This window comes from Phyllostomus hastatus, unplaced genomic scaffold (assembly GCF_019186645.2).
Source record: "Phyllostomus hastatus isolate PE091 unplaced genomic scaffold, TTU_PhHast_1.1 phas_contig_40, whole genome shotgun sequence".
Classification (NCBI taxonomy): Eukaryota; Metazoa; Chordata; class Mammalia; order Chiroptera; family Phyllostomidae; genus Phyllostomus; species Phyllostomus hastatus.
This window is the reverse complement of record NW_025333872.1, coordinates 98,321,998-98,342,271: the sequence shown is the minus strand read 5'-3', so window position 1 is coordinate 98,342,271 and position 20,274 is coordinate 98,321,998. Positions and strand designations below refer to the sequence as shown.

At 57.6% G+C, this 20,274-nt stretch overlaps 1 protein-coding gene across 1 annotated transcript; it reads left to right on the top strand.

The window, feature by feature from the left end:
- The first annotated feature begins 1,519 nt into the window (after window positions 1-1,519).
- CUNH6orf118 (chromosome unknown C6orf118 homolog) lies at window positions 1,520-19,055 on the top strand. The gene is made up of 10 exons (XM_045843582.1): window positions 1,520-1,544; window positions 4,888-5,567; window positions 6,411-6,527; window positions 7,315-7,374; window positions 7,889-8,013; window positions 10,490-10,548; window positions 14,206-14,387; window positions 16,871-16,924; window positions 17,421-17,479; window positions 18,947-19,055. Exons 1-10 carry the CDS (start codon window positions 1,520-1,522, stop codon window positions 19,053-19,055), a joined length of 1,470 nt encoding a protein of 489 aa, XP_045699538.1.
- The last annotated feature ends 1,219 nt before the right edge of the window (window positions 19,056-20,274 follow it).

Here is a 20,274-nt window from a genome sequence, read left to right as displayed (position 1 = left end):
CGTGCGCCCTGCCGGGAGGGCTGACTCGGCAGAAACGCAAGTCTCGGGAGCAAATAAGTTTTCTTTCTGATCTAAACGAAGACACTGCAATTCCATGGGAGATGAGCCAGACCCTCCTCGCGTGTGCCAATGAGCGGGGCGAGGGCTGCGCAGGCTGGACGCTGGAGGTGACCCGCCGGCCCCGGGGGGGGGCCACGCTTCCTGGGGCTGGCTCTGCCAAGGTCCGGGGGGAGCCCGTCCCCCAGCCGGGCCGTGGAAGGCGCCCGCCTGTGCCAGGGGGGGTGGCTGTGGGATGCCCCACAGTCTGCAGGACAACCCTCCGCGGCGCTCAGCCACCCAGCAGCTCCGAGCAGAGACACTCGCTGTTTCACCTCCGACAGCCGGAGCACAGCCCCCGGGCGCTGAGCCTAGTGTACAATCAATGGCAGGTCAGAGACGAAGCGTCCTCTCCCCAGCGTCGAGGCTTAGCCCCCAGACAGACGCGATGTGGGCATTTCCGCGTCCACATTCCCGTCCTGGCTGGGCCGACACCACGAGCCCCGGAGAGAGGAGATCCGAAAACACTGGCCTCGCCCGTCAGCAGGTGAGGTTCAGATGCACCTGATTCCGGCGTGCGGGCTCGTGGTGGCCCCGTGGCTTCTGAGCGCTCACGGGGGCCGAGTCCGAGCAGCACCGAGCGAGAGGGAAGACACTGACCAAGCGCCTTCCCGGGCGCCTGCCGTCCTGACGGTCGGTCACAGCTCCGGGCCCCGCGGTGGTCGCCTCTCGGGGCAGAGCCCAGGCAGGGAGAGCCGTTTAAAGTCGGTCTCCCGGAACTGAACAACAATAAAGTAGTTTATGCAAAAAAGGGTAAAGTCAGCCTCCTGGGAGCAGCCCCTCACTGCGCCTCTGCCCTGGAGCGCTCTCAGGTAGGAAGACAGAGCCTTGGAGCACCTCCTCCTTTGACACCGGGTGGCCCGAAGGAAGGGCCCGGCCCCTGTACAGGGCGAACCTCCTCCTCCCTGCGACAGTCTCAGGGGAGTTCCTGCACCTCACCCTCTCCCACTGTCCTGCTGGGATACCTGTGGGTCATCGCACTGAAATGACTACCTGGTGGTTAGTGACTGCCCCCACTCTGTGCTCGAGGTCTGGGCGCAGCCCCTACTGCGTGCGGGAGCTCCCAGCGCAGTGGGGTGGGTTGTGCACTGTGCCAATGTGAACCTCTCTCCACAAGATGCCCAACTGGAGACCAGTTAGCTTTTTAGCTCCCGAGGCTTTGGGAGGAATTAGAGTACAAGGGTGTTCGGATGATTTTTCAGATTATAAAGAGTGTTTTGTTTTACAAGGTAAACCCAGCAAGCTGGAGAAGGCTAGAGGCTCAGGGAGGGCGGGTACAGGGGAGAGATTCCGCAGGGGGGCAGTGGGGCTGCGTGTCCTGGTTGCCTGGCAGCAGGGGACCCGGTGGGAGGGGCTCAGAATGTTTGTCAGTCTCCTCGGCGACTCCCAGCCAGGCGGCCAGGAGCTCAGCTGCGGGGAGGCGATGGCTGAGGACTCGGAGCCGGACTGTGAGTGGCCCTGAGTGTTTCGTGGTGGCTGTCACGTGTCTGTCAGAGGTTGGGCTGCCTGGGTACCTGCGGCTCTGAACCCCACGTGGGAGATGGAGATCTCTCTGGTGGCCGCAGCTCAGCGCCTGCCTCCCCAGGGGTTAGGACTGGGTGTGGGGTTGAGTTGCCCACGCAGGAAAGCTAGTTACGACACGCAACGGAGACAGATCAGGGGCCTGCGTGGGTGGGTGCGTCCCCGTCCTTGGCAGCAGGGGGGTGAAGGAGGGGATTTCTGGCGCTCTTCCTGTGTTCCTTTTAACAAGCCGCACTGCGGGGCACTCTCTGCCGCGCACGGCCCCTCCCCACTCCTGGCCAAGCCCCCCCCCACCGCCCCCGGGCACCAGGCGCTCCCCTTCCTCTTTATCTGGGGTCTCTCTCTGGCCTGGGGCTGTTGTGAACTTACCAGTGGGGGGGGGCAGGGAGCCTCAGCCCAGGTCGTTACTGCTGAGGCCGCTGTGTGCGCACGGAAATGGGGCCGGTGGCCCGGGCGCACCCTGGGCTGAGAGAACCCTGGTTGGACTGAGCAAAAGTTATCACATATTTTTATTTTATTATTTTATTTTTTATAAAGATTTTTTAAATATTTTATTTATTTTTAGAGAGGGAAGAGAGGGAAAAAGAGAGAGAGAGAGAAACATCCATGTGCGGTTGCTGGGGGCCGTGGCCTGCAACCCAGGCATGTGCCCTGACTGGGAATCGAACCTGCGATGCTTTGGTTCGCAGCCCGTGCTCAATCCACTGAGCTACGCCAGCTAGGGCCAAATACTTTTATAAAACTTCTATCTGATGGCTTCCAAGCGCACGTGGAACCGTTCTCTGCGCACAGGGCCCGGCACGCAGCCTGCACCCCCCCCCCCCGCCCACTCCAACCGCCTCTGACACGGTTTCCCCGTCTGGAAGGTGGGGGGGAAGCAACAGCGCCGCCTCCTGTGAGTTCCTGGACTGTTTCTCCTGCGCTAAGAAGACCCTCTTCTCTACGAAGAGCTAAACGGCTGTGCTGGCCTGGTCCCTGGGCTAGCCGTCCTGGTACCGGCGTGAGAAGCAGTTCTGGTCGTGAACTTGGGCGTTTTGCTTCCCCCTTTTCTGCCTCCGGCTGTGCTGGCTTCCCGTTGGCGTGGCCATGTCTGCCTGGGGCTCCTGGCCAGTCCTCCAGGCGGTTAGTTCTGCACGACTTCCTCCGTGCGTACTGAGCTGCGTCTCTGTGGTCCCGCCGGGTGGAGGGACGGGGAGGTCGCGCGGTGTCCGCCTCTGAGCCGTCCGCCTCGCACCTTTGTATCAATGGTGCCGGCCCAGACTCCCACCAGGCCCTTCCTGTGCAAACGCACCTGGTGGGTGGCATTGGAAAGTGTCCCGTCTTACTCTGGCACTTCTTCATAAGCACACCTTCTGTAAATTAAACACTAGGAGGGAGAATTAGCTGCCGGATAAACCAAACCCCGTGACCCGGTGCATTTGGGGTGAGCGGGGCGGAGGTGCCTGCGCACGCCAGCTGCACGGCAGTGCCCTGCGGTCGTGGGACTGAGGCCCCGTCCCTGGCCGACCGGCAGCCCCGGCCTCCGCCTGGCCCCTGCCCACGGCTGCCACCTCAGAGCCCCCGCAGGTGCGGGGTCCTGTCGCCGTGAGCGGAAGGGCATGCGACCCCCGTGTTCTCAGTGAGGAAGGTGAGACGCCTGTCCCCAGAATGGATTCGTGGTGCCTAGCACAGGACCCCCGGAGAGAAACCTGGACTCTGGATTCTCCAGGTCTCTGGAAGTCCAAGGAAAAGCTCTCTAAGGAGGAAAACGACTTTGCTAGCCAGGTGCTGGCTGCTTCTGGCCCTTTTTGGAAGAAAGAAGTGAATGCAGGGTAATATAACAATTAAGCTGCCGCTGCCTCCCGTCCCCTGAAAGAGTCAGGACTCTGTGTGTGATGGCGAACTCAGGTGCCCGCGAGCCGGGCCACATGCCCCGGTATCTGGTCAGATGTCCTTCTGGGTCTCTCTGTGGAGGCTGCTGGCTGGATGGGACGAGCACGTAAATCGGGAGGCTCTGAGGGCAGCCGCCTGCCTGCTGTCACACAGGCAAGCGCTCCCCTCGGCTCGACCTCAGGCCTCAACGGAGCAGAGGCTGGCCTCCCAGAGGGAGAGGGGGTTCTCCAGCCACGGCCCTGAGACAAAAACGGGGCCCCCAGGCTGCTGGCCCGCCTCCAGGCTGGGGCCTCGCAGGACTGCAGAATCTTGCGAGCCAGCCCCCCGTAATAATCCCATGCATCTCTGTCTGTCTGTCTGTCTGTCTCCTGGGGAAGCCCGACCAGTGCGGTGAGGTCTCAGCGCGCTCCTTGTGGGCTGGTGCCTTTGATCAGTTAGGATCACCATCGGCCTCGAAGGCGTGTTCTGTGGCTCTTCTAACATTTCCGGAGTGGTCTCTTCGAGGCGCCGTCTGGACCGGCAGCGGAGGTTCTCACTGGTCACACTGCTGGGAGCAGCTGCTCGGGTCCCTGGCCCCACGGGAGGGGGAGGAGACTGGTTTCCACGGGGGATGAGGCCAGGGAGACCCGGCTCCTGGTGGGTGACGTCCCTGAGGCGGCCCAGCTCCGGGATGTCCCCTGCCCCCTAGTGGGCATGCCTGGCAGCGTCCTCAGGCCTGGGAACACGAGGAGCGAGCGCTGCGACCCTGGGCTGTGTCCTGGTGGGGGGTGCGGCTGGCCTATCGCCGCAGGAGGCGGGGCAGAAGACAGGGCGTGGGAAGGCCGTGGGGGCCCTGCTGGCTCCGAGGTGGGGGCGCCCAGTGTCCGGGGAGGTGGGTGGCTCCTGGGGTCGGAGTCACCCACAACAGCAAACCCGGGGCTGGGAGCCCTCGGCCCTACAGGGGCAAGGAAGGGAGCATGCAGAACCACGGGGATGGGCCTGGAGGCGGTCTCCCCCCAGCTCCCAAGGACTCGGCCGGGCCGGGCCACGTCTTCCCACCCGAGCCGCCGCCCCGCGCAGAGGCCCCAGCCCCTCCCGGCTGCGGTTCCGACCCGCGGAACTGGGAGCCGAATTGGGGTTGGCGGCTGCTGCGTGTGGGGGGTCGTTGGACTGTAGGAGCCGCTGTCGCCCTCCTTCGCTTGTCTGGGCGCCCCTTCCCTTCTCTTGAGGAGGAAACACTGTGCCCCGAGCTCCGGTCTCTGCCCCCGGGCAGGAGCCGGCCGGCCGGCGCATGCGTATCCGCGTTCCCCTCTCCGCGCCGTCCGCTCTGCCCTCGGGAACGCGCCAGCCGGCTCCGCGGTGGCGCGCAGCCGTCCCCAGCGTGGGGTTCACCGCCCCGCCCCCCCGTCTCCCGTGCAGTTTACCGGCGGTGGAAGCACTGCGAGACCCGGGGCGTGAGCACGCTGTGCAACCTCACCAGGCTGCTGAACAGACTGGAGAAGAGCCACCGCGAGGACGTCCTGCTGTACACGTCCGGCCACCTGAACCACCACAAGCTGTACAGGCCCCCCGAGACCATCCTGCGCCACTGGCGCAACGCCGGCGGGCCGGCGGGCCGGCGGGTCCGCAGCGGGGAGAGGCCGTCGGACGACGGCAAGGTCGCCAGGATGAGGGACGCTTGGGCCTATTTCACCGTCAACACCGCCCTGGGCCCCAACGACGGCCCCAGCACCCCCCTCTTCCGGTACCTGAACCCCCCGGCGGGCGGGGCGCGCGCTTCCCAAGAGGACGTCCTCGCCAAGCCGAGGCCGGCAGCGGGGGAGGCGGGCGCCGCGCCGCGGAGGAAGGAGGAGCTGCGCTGGCCCGACGTGAAGGTCCTGAAGGCCCGGGCGGCGCGGTCCAGCCGCGAGTGCGCGACGTCACCTCGGGGCGAGGACGAGTACCGGTACGTCAGCTCCTACCTGGCCGGCCTGACCAAGGCGGACAAGTACAGGAGGTTCCTGCGTTTCCAGAGGGAGGTGCTGGCCACGCAAGATTGCCTGGGGACCGACTTCACCGGGCGCAGGGCGGCGGCGGGCCACGAGAAGAAGCTGGAGCAGGTGAGGGGGGCGGTCGTGTGGCCCCGGGCGGGGGGCGGCGCACCTGCCCCTGTCCCTGGGGGCTGGATGCCGTGGGCAGAGTCTGGCCCTCGGACACCTCCGTCCACCCCCAAGTCGGAGGTGACAGAGCCGCCAGTCACTGGGAACATCCCATGTGACGCAGGGGGTCGCAGCTGGGGCGACGCGAGGGAGGGCGGAGCGTGGCAGTGGTACGTGGGAGGTGGTGCCGTGATTTGAGCGTTGGGAGCGGCGGGCATGATAGTAAGCAGATGTCCACAGGCCGCGGGAGCACCGAGGGAAAAGGGCCTCCTGCCTCAGGCGGAGCGAAATGAGGGGGAGGGGGAGGGCGAGTCACGTCACTTGGGGACGTCTGCCAGCGGCCACCACCGCTGTGTCTGCAGAAGGTGGACAGGGCCACGCGAGGAGCCCAGAGAGCTGCCCGGGGCTGCGCGCAGGGAGCGAGGGTGGGCCTCACGTCGGGAGGGGAGGGTGGGCAGGAGGACAGAGGTCGGGTGTGAGCGGACCAGAGGACTGATGGATAGGGAGAGGCGTGGGGACGTGGGGACGCAGAGAGGGAACCCCTGGCCGCAGGGTGCAGGGGAGCGAACCAAGGAGACAGAAGGCAGGAAGGACTCCCGGGCGCGCGGGCCACCGCAGGTTCTCAGCACCGGGTGCAGGGCATCAGACACCCCGGGGCGCCTCCCTGCTCCGCTGGGGCCTGGTCCAGGGGCGGTGGGGGCTGTGGCCCCGATGGCGGCCCGTGGGGGTCCCGGTCCGCAGCCCCAGAACTGCCCGGGAAGGGAGACGGGCGTCCTGAGGGGGCCGGCCCTGCTTCTCCTCCAGGACCTGCAGAAAGTGTGCCTCTGCGACCCCCACAACAAACTCCAGGTCCTCAGCGGGGTCTTTGGAGACATCTGCAAGAGTTCTTTGATCTTTGGGGACCTCTTGAAAGAGGTTAAGGTAAGAAGCATGCCTTTCCCACCCGGCAGTGTAGAGCCGGGCCTGAATGTCCTGCACACCGGACCTCAGGCCTGGCCGAAATCCCTCCCCGTGTCCCGGTGTCCCTCCCACAGACTCGGGGGACCACGCAGAGGTGCGGAGGGACGTGCCTGCGGCCACCCGGGGCTCCCACGGGCCGCGTGCAGCAGGCACCCTGCGAGCTCAGCCCCACCCAGAGCCGATTTTTCACAAAAGCTTCCCAGTTGTTTACAAGTTTACACAGTCGTGCACGGGTGACATACGCACTTACAGTCACGCATGTGGAATCTCCACGAACCGCATGAACGCTTACACGCGCTGCGGTGTCCTGATGAGGGAGACCTCCCTCCAGGCGGAAGCCGAGCGGAACTCAGGCTGTGCACGCAGTGCGCTCTCCTCCAGGTTCCTAATGACGTGACGTACCTCGGAGCAGCCCTGCGGTGACAGCGTGTGACGAGCGGGTCCCCAGGCCGGGCAGGGGAGGCTGGTCCCTGGCAGGACCCACACCCACACCCACACCCACGGAGCTTGCGTGCGGCAGGTGGTCCCCTGTGTAGACGGGTCAAGGCATGCGAGGGCAGCGCTCTGTGGGGACCGGTGGTTCCTGTGCAAACATGCTTCAGAGTCGCTCAGGCCGTGTGTGTACGTTCTAGGCCGTGCACCCTGTTTAGTGTGGGAATGGCTTGTCCTCTCAACGTGGTTGACGCTGACGTGTGCATTGCCCACGCGTGCAAACCCCCGGCCTTGCCGGGCCTCTCCCCTCCCCCAGGACGAGTACGAGCTCTACATGGCCATCCTCCTGCGCACCCGGCCGGCAGAGCGGCAGCAGGTGAGGGCTCCCCCGAGGGGGCCTGAGCGAGCCCGGTGCTGCCCGGCTCATGGGCTCAGGGGACACCGCTCTGTGCCCGCGGAACCTGGGGCGGCCGGGGCGGGTGGGGAAGGGCTGCGCCTTGGGCCGGCTGAAGGACACGCCGGTGCAGGAGTCACTTCTCACCACCTGCTCACGCTGCTCACTGCGCTCCAGAGTCAGGGGTGGGGCGGTGGGCACGCGCGCGGCTCGTGTTCTGCCCGTACCTCCGGCTGCCGCCGCCGCTCAGCGGCCCTGCCTGCCGGCTGACCCCCCCGGCCCCCACCCCCACGCACTGCTCTCTGCTGGGTGAGCGCCGCTGGCATAGCTTCACGTGACGAGGTGTCCCCGCTCAGCCCCCAGGCCTCCCCCCCGTTCACCTCGCTCCACTTCCCGTTTTGACCCGGACCAGCTCGAGTGCACGGTAGCCCCCAGAAAAAGGCAAGGGCTCACTCCTCCTGTGGGTTTGTGTCGCCCGTGGGCCTTGCCCTTCCAGGCGCTGCGGGCGGAGGCCGAAGGGCTGGAGCAGAGGCCGGTGAAGACGGAGGACGTCCAGCGGGCCCGGGAGCAGCTGCGGGCGCTCGTGACGGCCACCAAGGCGGCCCTGGAGCACAACGACAAGTGAGGGTCCGCGGTCTGGTCTGGTCTGCGGTGGGCGTGCCCCGTTTCACAACATTTGAACACCAGTGGCAGCATATGTATACACACACACACACACACACACACACACACTTTTCTGCACCATTGCCCTCACCCCGCCGGTCGTGTGACCTCTCCCACGAGCCGTCACATGAGACCAGGACCTGGTGTGTTTCCATGGGGGGGTGGTAGTTCTGTATTTCTCACACCTTTTCTGGTGGTCCCCGGGGGCTTCCCTTGATAGTCGAGAGAGCTGAAAAGTCAAGACACCTCGTGAACGCCCTTGTTCATCAACCTAAGGAACCCCGTTTACCTCTCTGTGCACTAGTCTTTCCGGAAGCAATGACGACGGATTGAAAAAAAATTAAAGCAGATCCGACATGCCCAAACTATTCTCAGAAAAACAAACTGAGAAACAAAACCCACCAACCAAAGAGAAAACCCTCAAAGAACCCTCTAACTTCGGTGTGACTGTGAGAAGAGAGGAAGCTGTGAGAATTCAGAAGACCTGAAAACAGAAATAATCATGGAGTGTCAGCAGGCGTTGTCCCTCGCTGCAGAGCGGCACGAGCAGGGACCGCTGGGGGAGAAAGAAGGGAGCCTGCAGATGCCCCAGAACGTTCTACACCCACTGCCCGGGAGCGAGGGGGTGTTCCTGGGTGAGGCATAGCAGGGAGGGGTCCCTGGCCGGTGTCCCGGAGCACCGGCGGGGGAGGAAGGACTGAAGGTGAGCGCGGAAGCCAGAAACAGTGGTGGAGCCGTGGCGAGGCAGTGGAGAAGAGGGATGGAGGGTGGTCACCGTCCTTCGGAAGTGCGCGGCGTAGAAAGAGCGGCCGTCGGGGGGACCTGGAACCCCGCAGCAGAAGACACTTGCAGGGCACTCAACCCTTCCCGCCACCGGCCTTCCTTCCCTCCGCCCCTCCAAAAATGCTATCCAGATAAAGATCAAAACAAAACAAAGCAAAGAAACCCAAACCACCGTGCATGAACATTTGCTGCTCTTGAATTAGGGAGTCCACACACCCACTACCCCAAAGCACTGGCCCTGCCCACACAGTGCAGAGGCATAACATGTCTTGTTTGTGAAACCCAAAGAGAGAGCAGGAAACGAGAATCGGACCAATTTCAGCTGATGGAGATCCCCGTGTGGGAGGACAGCCTACGGCTGGCCAAGCTGCTGCCCCAGGGTCCGGACCGAACCCGGGAGCCTCAGAAGAGCCTTTCGGGCTGTGAAAACCACCCGGAGTCAGACACTTGAACCTGAGCACAGAGAGAGACAGCAAAAAAAAAGGAGACACGAAACAGGATGTGACGACCGGGGAAAGAGCGGCGAACGGGCCGAGTCAGAGACCAGGAGCTCCACGATGGCTGGCCGGCGAGGCGGACCTGTGGGTGGGAACGCAGTGAAGGGCGGGCGGCAGAGAAGAGCAGGAAGACGGTGAAAGGGATGAACGGGGGGGGGGGGGTGGCGGGGAAGTGGCTGGAGTGGAAGACCCGCGAAGAAAACCCACTGTACGTGTGATTCAAGTCCCTGGAGAAGAAAAAGGAATGGAAGGGAAACATTAAGTCATGTTTAAAACTGTACCACCTGGAAAATCTATAGAAACGAAACACTCTGAACGTGTATATTGAGAAGGCTGTTACCGCTGTGATCAATCCAGTTAAGCTCAATTTCTTAAAACTGGGGATCACAATACTTTTCTGTTGTTTTTGTTTTTAACCTGTGATAAAATGAGCCCGTGTGTCTGAAAGCCTTCTGAGACACGGGACCCCTGCAGACACGCAGGGCGCGGTCTTTTGTGCTGGTGATGTTTTCACCAAGGTCACGGGGTTCCCCTCAGTAGACACAACACATTAGATCCCTTTATTATTCTCACGCTGAGTCCGTTAGAAATAAGATAGTCAATGAAGTTTATTTTGAACCAGGAAGAGGACACAAAAAGGAAGAGATCGCAAAGGTTTTTATTTTCTTCTTTTAACATTCCTTGCATTTTACTTTGAGTTTAAATACGGTGGCGTTTGTGAGTTGTGTCTGTGGATGAAGACGTAGCACCGGAAAAAGTGGGATCTTACTCGGACTCCAGCGAGACCTTTCCGTCGTCATCGGGTTGTCGTTTGCCTCAGAACAGAAAATGCCAGGGTTCTGCCCCCTTGCCTTTTCGGAATTCAAGTCACAAAATAATATCGATGAACAACGTGGGGAAATCCTTTGTTTTACACGAGTTGGTTCCTTTAAATAGTGGTCTGTGCATCCTCCGTGAGGACGTCGTCGTGGGTGGCTTTAACTGGACACGCTTAAGGTCTCACGTACGTCTTTATGGACGTTTCCCAATGAGCTTTTGGTTGGAAAGTGAGAGGGTTCGTTTTTCTTTCTCACCTTGAAACAGACGCGAAATAGCCCGGAGGGAGAAGGGAGGACCGGGGCTCTGAGGCCGCACCGTCTGTTCCCCCTGCGCAGGCTCAGAGACCAGCTGGAGGCGGAGCGCAGGCTGCTGCGCGCCACCGCGGAGAGTTCCGGTTCCGTCCAGCTCGGTGAGCTTTGTTTAGTCTGGCGGGCCTTGGGGGAAGTGCCTTAGGCGCACGGGGAGGAGTTTGTCTGAGAGCTGGCGTGGGGGCCCGGACGTCCCCCCAGGGCCCGGGGTGTCACGCCCCTGCGGGTGGTGTGTGACTCCGGGGGCCGGCGGGACGCTCGCCCGGCTTCCTGTTCCCGGGAGCAGGGCCCCGCCCTGTGGCGTCCCTGGGCCCCGCCGGAGGAAGAGGAGTTGTCCTGGGCTGCACGTCAAATGCGTCCTGGCACCGCATCACAGAAACTTCTCATCGTGCTTTAAGCAAATTCACGATTTTGCGTCGGCCGCAGGCACAGCCATCCTGAGCCACGTGCGGCCCGCGGGCTGCAGCGGACGCCCCTGCCCAGGTCGGCGTGGTTTCCAGGGGAACGTTGCCTGAGGTCAGGGCCTTGTGTAGAGAGAATTATGTCAAGTGTCGACCGAGACATTGGAAACAGATCCTGGGAAACACACTGGTGACCTAAACGTGGGGATGAGACCCCACGGGACGCGCCGGAGGGCTCAGCCCTGTTCATCCCAGAGGAAGCGTCCAAGAAGACGAAACGGACTCCGGGGCGGCGTGGGGCCTCTGGCTCTGAGCGCCCGCATGGGCGCGCACCTGAGGGCGTGGGCGGGGCCTCCGGGGGCTTTCAGAGTCTCGCGGTGAGCGCGACCTTGGTTTCCACCCCTGGCTCACAGCAGCCCGCCCTCGCAGACCCCAGCCCGGCGAGCTCCCAAGGCTGTCCGCGGTCGCCGGCCTGCGGTCTGGCACACCCCTGCCCACCGCGGGGCCGCTCGCGCAGGGCGACTCAGGGCCGGGGGGAGGGGGCAAGGACGGGCTCCGTGGCCAGTGGTCCCCCAGGATCTGAGCTTCGTCGTTTCGGCCTGAGCAGCGTCAGCTGCCCGACTGCGGGTGGGCCTGACGGCAGCACGCCCCTCTCGGGGTTGGCCGGAGGGCCAGGGGCGACGTGCGGGCCCGCACGCGGAGGACGCAGCTGGCCACAGGGAGCCGCTGCCCGTACCTCCTTTGTTCTGGCCTCGTCCCTTGTGCGGAAAAACACACAGTTCATGGCCAGTGAATTACATTTGTAAAGACGGATGCATTCAGTGGGTGTTAACAAATGACCTGAAATTAGATGCACGATTTAAAATATGATTAAATAATCAAAGTAAGTTCAACTACGTTTCTTGCTCATTAATCTTGACTGTTTCCACGACGATTCCGTCAAACGCCTTCCCCCCCCCCGAGTCTGTGAAACACAAGGCAGTGACTGACAGGGAACCACTGCGTGCTCTTCCCCGGCTCCTGCTGTTTCCTGTCGCCGGAGTCCCCGAGGCCACTTCTCTGTCCTGGGCCGGCTCTGTGCTTGACCTCTGACCTCCGAGCCTGAAGTGGGTGGGGTCCCTTGTCTGCCTGCACCCATGTTTCTCTTTCTGGGTCAGGGTGCTTCTCACGGACAGGTCCTGGGGTCCTGGACCGGGGCTGCTGCCCGCCTGCTGTCTCTGAGAACACTCCATCATTTTGTGTTTTCACTGCTGACGGCTCACTGCCCACGGAGTACGAGGGGGAGACCGGCTCAGGAAGCCGCCACTTGCCAGAACTCAAGCAGCTTCTCTCGGCCTTGGCCCTGCCGCTCTCCACGCTCTGTGCTCCGGAAGGCTCCTGGCGGCCGTGCTCTCCCTCCTGAGTGCTCTTCTGAAGGCTTCCCGCCCCAGAACCCCCTGGGCATTTCCTCCCTCGACGTGGTGCCCCGTCCTTCTCCTCGTCAGCAAGAACGGGGTAACACAGGGGTCATGTGACCGGCCTTGCGCTCCCCTGGGGTCTTTGCTGCCGGTGGTTTCAGGCCGAGGCCTTCCGCTAAGGTCGGGGATGAGACCAAGGGCTTCCTTCGGTGGCTTTTCTCACAGTTGGTCTGGAAGGCTGTTCGTTCACCGTGTGTCTGCGTAACCCATTTCCTCAAATCCCACAACGTCACTTCGGCGTTGGCCCTCCCTTCAGATCTGGCGAAACTGAGTGATGGCGATGCCTTTGGCCTTACCCGCTACGCACGAGGCAGTATTTTGTCTTTCTGCCTTTTTTCCCATCAGAAAAGACTTGTTCTTTCTCACAACGTTAAGTCTCGCCGATCTAATCAGAACCTGCCTGAGCTCTTCGCTAATGCACACCTGGGGCCCAGCAGAGCCCCCCCCCAGGGCCCCCTCCTGTCTGCACCCCAGCAGAGCCCCCCCCGGCCCCTCCTGTCTGCGCCCCAGCAGAGCCCCCCCCCAGGGCCCCTCCTGTCTGCGCCCGGGCAGTCCCCCCCCTAGGGCCCCTCCTGTCTGCGCCCCAGCAGAGCCCCCCCCAGGGCCCCTCCTGTCTGCGCCCCAGCAGAGCCCCCCCCCAGGGCCCCTCCTGTCTGCGCCCCGGGAGCGCTGCTGTTTGCTGGCTCCGGGCATGTCTTTGAGTCAGTGCACCTGTCTGTGACTTAACCTCTCTTTCTTACTGGAATCTTGTTTTTCAGTCCTGAGATCAGTACATCCAACTGCCTAGTGGGAAGGCCCCTGAGGCTCAACTCAGCACGTCCAAGATGGATTCATGTCTCTCCCCTCCTACTCCTCCCGCCCCTACTCCCCCCGCCCCCACCCCACCGTGTCCCTGGCTATTTCCATGAAACCGTCTCACCAAGCACAGGGAGGCTGGGTCAGCAAGCCCGAGGCCGGAGCCCTTCCCCTTCCCTTCCCCCCTGCCCCCACCACTTCAACTCGGCCTGTAGCGAGGGGCTGACTTCGGTTCCACCCCAGAGCTTACCCCTCTGCTGCGTGGAACTCGCTGCTTCCCTCCCACCACGTCTGTCCCGGCTCCGGCCGAGCTGAGACCTGGAGGTGCCTTGGGTGCCTGCCTCTTCACTGCAGCCGGGCCTGGTCGGTGGCCCGGTCCCAGTGTGTCCTGCGTCCTCAGTCGGCTCTGTGTGTCTCCGCTTCCCCGTGCGCCGCGGGCACTGTCCCCATCTGGGCTTGTTGGAGTGACCGCGGTGGCTTCCTGGGGCGTCTTCCTGATTCCGGTCTTGCCTCGCATTGGGCACGCTTGGTCCCGGACACACGGTGACCACGGTCTCCTGGTCGCTCCCAGAGGTGTGGAGGCTTTTCTCCCAGAGCCCCCGACACCTTTGACTGATTTCTTAACATCGCCTGTGGGACTTTCTCAGGTCGGCCCCTGCTTCTCTGTAGGCGCATCCCGCCACTCAGCGCCGGGGCCCGGTGGCTGCCGTCTTTTCCAGCAGATGCGCCAGGTTCTGCTGCTCCACCGCCCCCACCCCTTTCCTTGTCAACCCCCATTATCTTCCGAGTCTAGCGTAGTCACGGTTCTCTGGCCGAGTCACTCGTGTGTCTTCCCTGCGTGGTGTCGCTGCCAAAGGAAAGCTTCCAATAAACACAGCGGCTGCATAGCCGGATCGAAGGAGGGACACCCCCGTTCTTGAATCGGATACTTCTTATTGATGAGCTTGGAGATCGCGTTACATTATATTTTACAGCTACAGAAAACACATAGCTATGTGCAACATCATATTGTTAGTAATACATAATGTTAGGACTAGGGGCTATGATAGTAAACACAGTAACGCTTTGCTTTTAAAAAAAATCCCTGCAGAACCACGTGAGGAAAACGTGGGGAAGGAGGAGCACCTGGCCCTGAGCGACAAGGTGGGAAAGAAGAGATGTGAGATACTGAAGAAGCTGGAGGAGATCCAAGCGCTCGAAACAGAGATTAAAACAACTCTGGTTCACACTGGGGTCTTACACATCACCGAGAACAGGATTAAAAGCATAGAGGTATGCGGTTTATTTATGTCAGTGTTTACATTATTTTTCCTTTGATCTTGGCAAACACACGAAGCAGTTTGATTTTGCAATAAGGTAAACAATTAGATAAAATTTGGTCCAAATATATTTTCACTTCAAAACATTTGTAGCCAATGCTTCACAAATGATTAGAATAATTGAGAGACCCAGCTAATGAAACAAAACAAGACAAAACAAAAATGAAGGTGGTTAACATTCTGTTCAGTTCAGTAAGGGTCAGATCTCTTTCAGGTCAGTTGATGTCTCTATAAACATTTTTAATATTTTGTATAGAAAATCGTTGTAATAACAATGGCTGCGATAACTTAGTGTCTAATATGTGCTAAGTAGTTTAAGCTGAAGCTCAGAGTAGTTCAGTGACCTCCCCCCCCAACATGAAACAGCTTAGAGGTGGCCCAGCGGGTTCAAGCTTCGTTCGCTTGGGGCCCCAAAGCCACTGCCACTCCTGCCGGGCCACACGGACTCACAAAGAGACTTGGAGTTGGTGGTACACTTATGCTGGCAGAGGGGAACGAGGTACGGCCATCCAAAGGAGAGTCTACTGTGTTAAAAGTAGTTTTGTTTTTTTACAGTTATTGTAATAATGTTCTTGACGAGTGATATATTGTAAATGATAATCTGTGTTTTGAAATGCCAGGGTGCCCTACTTTCTATATGTCCTCACGTCACTTTAATTCGTGCAGAATCCGGGCAGGTTAACCTCTGGTCACAGAGTTTGTCACCGATATGGAATTATCCTTTCCTATCGGGGTTGTTTGCTTGCATGTATTTCCAAGCCCTCCTTTCCTCCCTCCCGGGCAGAACTGTACAGTGCACGGGAAGGTGGCGTGGCCCACGCTTGTTTTGATTTCTCTCTCTTAAAATCACATGTTCAGATTTCTGTGGGTTTTTCCAGTGTCTTTGTTTTTTAAACTATTTTTGAAAACTAAATAATGTTCTGAGAACAGACACCGACTTATAGTTGGATTTTTAAGCAGTGAAAATAATAACGAGTTACAGCTTTGTCTAATGTAATCATGATGTGATGCCAAAATCATATGAACTTTTCTTTGACTATTAGCATCTCCTTAAGTGGATTGGATTAAATGAAAAAGAAGATTCCCTATAATGACTGCATATTATGAATTTATATTACTTCATCTATTATTCATATTTGGTTCCTTAATTCAAATAATGGCACGTGCAATAAAACTGCATTTACTATCCTATTAAGTAATTGATTTCTGGTGTTAACTATGAAGTACATTATTTCTAACCCAAAGAAAAATAACTCAATGTGTCATCAGTTAACAATGCACCAGATGAGGCTATGAACAGTTAAAAAAATACTATGCCATTTAATTCTCAGCAACCCTTAGAGACAGTAAGAAACAGGCGCACTACTATTAACCCTCTTTTCCAGGTAGGGGCACCCGGGCACAGACGTGCGCTGTGACCCAGGCCAGGGCGCAGCAGTTCAGCTCAGCCCGGGTTCTCGACTCTGCACCACGCGGGCTCACCTGGGACTGCCAGCCCCGCTCCCACGGTCGGGCGTCTGGGAGGGCGGGTCTTGGCGACCCCTGCTGGCCGTCCTCTGTTCGCAGTTATTTTGCGTATTTTTCATAGCGTTCACTAACTTTTTGAGTCCCAGTAATAATACTTTCAGTATTTCAGTTGTGCTTTCAATGAACTTATAGATTCAGTTGAGAAGAAATGACAGCTTTACAATATTCACATTTCCATTGAGGATTATTTTATATTTATTTAATTTACATTAGGTATTGCTTTTAAGTATTTTATGTTATGTTTATTCCTATGACTTTATGGCATCTGCTACTATTATAAATGAAAACGTAAAATAATCTCACGTGGTGGTTTATAATCAGTCATTGTTGGCGTATATGTGACTCGTTGGCATTTGTATTTTTATATTGTGTTGGGTCACCTTAACAGAGTCTGTTGTTAGTTCTGAAAAGTGAGGGACTCTTCTGTTCTAGAATTTCCCTAAAGTTCTCTAGTGTTTTACAACATCAGCCCCCACCCCCTGGAATTTGTGACTCAGAAGCGGAGGACCCGTCTGTCTTACTTTACGTCCCTCCGGGCGTGCCTTGTCCCTTCATCTCTCTCTCTCTCTCTTTTTTAAGATTTTACTCATTTATTTTTAGAGAGGGGAGGGAGGGAGATAGAGAGAGAGAGAAACATCAATGTGCGGTTGCTGGGGGTCATGGCCTGCAACCCAGGCATGTGCCCTGACTGGGAATCGAACCTGCGACACTTTGGTTCGCAGCCCGCGCTCAATCCACTGAGCTACGCCAGCCAGGGCTCCTTCATCTCTGTTGAATGGGGCGCAGCTGGGTACTTCTGAGTCAGAACAATGGCATTCACATAACGCACTGCGTTCCATAAGTGGGGGTGCTACGTACTAACTATTCTTAACCAAGTGTCTTTCTCTTTAAACCCTTTTCCCCCTTCAGACTGACGCTATAAAATTGGAAAAGACAAACAATATTTTAATGAGGAAAATAAACGTAAGTTTTTGTAAATCAACGTTTTTCCATAGAAACATGTCCTATAGTGCCTTCTTATACTATGTCATAAGTCAAATAAAAACCTGTGCAGTAGCTTTCTAAATGGTAACTTTCTGTAACGCTCAGAAGAGCTGGCTAGGTAGACATTAGCTCCGAATTGGAAAGGGTAAGCTAATGTGTTAAAAAATGTTTCTAGACCGTTGAATGTGCCGGTCAGAACTGACCAGTTCTCTGGCCCGTCCACAGAAAACAGTTAATTTTAGTGAGTGGACTTGGGTACAGGGAGCGTGATGGACCGGCTCCTCCGACACCTTTTGGGTGTCACATACACGCTGACAAGTTGCCGCTAATGGATTATAAAGATTACAATTCTGTTTCTGTTACGTATGCATCTCTCTGCGCATTATATACACTACACATTACAATGCGATGCCCGATTCTGGGAGGGGCCGTCTGTTTGGGTTCACGTGAGCGGCCGCTGTTTGTCCGTTGGCAGGTGGTCGAGTGCCAGGTGAAGCAGTGCGTGGGGAAGAACGTCAGTGGGGAGGAGCAGCGGTGAGTGGGGGGAGCGGCGGTGAGTGGGGGGAGGAGCAGCAGGAGTGGGGGGGCGGCGGTGAGTGGGGGGGGCAGCGGTGAGTGGGGGGAGCGGCGGTGAGTGGCGGGGAGCGGCGGTGAGTGGGGGGAGCGGCGGTGAGTGGGGGGGAGTGGCGGTGAGTGGGGGGGGACCATGGCGGCGAGCGGGCGAGAGGTCAGGCTCTGCTCAACGCCGCCCATTTCAAGTTCGACCAGACCGGACAGTCCTTTTGAGGCATCTGCATTTAAGAGTCTTAACTGGAAATGTTACATCCCTTCCTAGGCTTAAGAGTGCTTAGCCCAAGATTTAAGTCTCTCCGTGTTTTTTAGTGAGAGAGAAAGAATTTCTTTGGAAAACACCGAAGAGGCGAAGGTCAATCCTCACGGGCAGGGGCCAGGCATCGTGGCTGTGGGTGGCCTCCTTTTCTCAAAGGACACGGCATTCATCGATTTTCAGTCTTTGAAAAGCCTGCACATGTATTGCTGTGAAACTTTTAATGTAAAAATACAGTGGCTGGTTTATATGATCTGTTACGTAAGTTTAGAGCCGATATAGGTGAACTTCTTAGCGTTTGTAGGCAGTTCATATCTTACAACTTTGGTAAGTCGGGGAGCGACAGAAACCACTGAGGATTTGAGTGTGGGAAGGGCTCGTCCTTCCAACAGTAAAGAGACATCTAGTTGTGAGCGGTCTAGGCCCAATGATGTCATCGGACTGAGTTCTTCTGTCTTCCTTCCCATCCCCTGACTCCAGTTTTCCTCCGAGCGTCCGTATGTCTGTCTGCAGGCGCAGGGCCTGTGTCCCCCGGAGGCAGACAGGGGAAGAGCTTCTCAGCATGAGGCTTTTCTGTTTTGTTTGGGAAGAGAAGCCCTCCCTAGGCACTCCCGCTTGACTCGTTGGCCGGCACCATGTGCCGAGACCGCAGTGGGCACAGGCCGTGCTCTGTTGCGAAGGGGTGCGGAGAACAGGGCGTTTCACTCCCGGCTTTCCCGTGGCGGAGAAAGTCACGGGGAAAGGGTGTCAGAGCAAGTGCCGCGTGAGCCACACGGGTGGGTCCTGGTTGCGCGAGGCCGGATGATGCTGGGTGTCCTCGAAGGAAAGCATGGAGTTACAGATACAAACTTGGAAGGCTCCTCCCCTAGCCTCGGCCGAGGGAATAAACAGATCTAAATTTTAGATATCTTCAAGGTGTGTGCCTGCCTTGGCCACCACGTTATCCTCGCTCTGGACAGGGCTGCGGGGAGTTGGCCCAGCTGCAGAGAGAGTCTTCGCTGGTCCGGGGCCGCAGCTCCGCCCAGAAGGTCTCTGGGATGGAAACGGAGGGTCGCAAAGACTCAGTTTGTGTTTTCGAATAAATATGTCCTGAAATACATGTTTATGTTGAAATTTTCTTTTATGCTCAGGGAACTTTTTCTAATTTATTATATTTATTTGTTATGCATTTTAAGGGACATTTGGGAGTTTATTGAAGACTATGTAAAGCTAAAAGAAACGGATGACAACTCTCAAGTGGCTGGAAAAGTGCTCTACGAATACTCACAAGTGCCGTGCGTGTAGGGCGGACGGTGGCGAGGTGTACACTGATGCAGCTACTCCTCACTCTGTCACTCTTATTTCCAGTAAAATTAATGTGGTACATATGTCTCACTGAAGATATTGAAATAAATACATGTGTGTGTGTGATAGTTTTACTTTTGTGTTTCTTAACTTTTAATCATCAATTTTATTTTATTAATTGTTTTATTGTTTAAGTACGGTTGTCTGCATTTACCACCCCTCACCTCATCCCCCCACCCAGCCACCCCCACCTCCCTCCCCTGATCCCACCCCACCTTGGTTCTGTCCATGAGTCCCTTACAGTTGTTCCGGAAAACCCTTCCCTCCTTTCCCCCCATTATCCCTCTCCCCCTCCCCTCTGGTTACTGTCAGATTGTTCTTAATTTCCATGTCTCTGGCTGTATTTTGTTTGCTTTTTTCTTTTGCTGATCATGTTCCAGCTAAAGGTGAGATCGTATGGTATTTGTCCCTCATCATCTGGCTTGTTTCACTCAGCATAATGCTCTCCAGCTCCATCCACGCTGTGGCAAAGGGTAGGATCTCCTTCCTCCTTTCTGCTGCATAGAATTCCACTGTGTGAATGAACCATAGTTTTTTGATCCACGCATTTACTGATGGGCACCTAGGTTGCTTCCAGCACTCAGCTATTGTAAATTGTGCTGCTATGAACATTGGGGTGCATAGGATCTTTTGTATTGGTGTTTCAGGATTCTTAGGGTCTAGTCCCAGCAGTGGAATTGCTGGGTCAAAAGGCAGATCCATTTTTAATTTTCTGAGGAAGTTCCACACTGCTTCCCACAGTGGCTGCACCAGTCTGCATCCCCACGCACAGTGCACTAGGGTCCCCTTTCTCCACATCCTCTCCAACACTTGTTTGTTGATTTGGTTGTGATGGCCATTCTGACCGGTGTGAGGTGGTATCTCATTGTGGTTTTAATTTGCATCTGTCTGATGGCTAGTGATGCTGAGCATCCTTTCATGTGTCTCTGGGCCCTCTGTGTGTCCTCCTTGGAGAAATGTCTGTTTAGGTCTTTTGCCCATTTTTAATTTTTTTTTTTTTGTCTTCCTAGAGTGGTGTTGTGTGAGTTCCTTATATATTTTGGAGATCAAACCCTTGTGTGAGGCATCACTGGCAAATATGTTTTCCTGTACAGTTGGTTCTCTTTTCATTTTAATGCTATTTTCTTTAGCCGCGCAGAAGCTTTTTATTTTGGTGAGA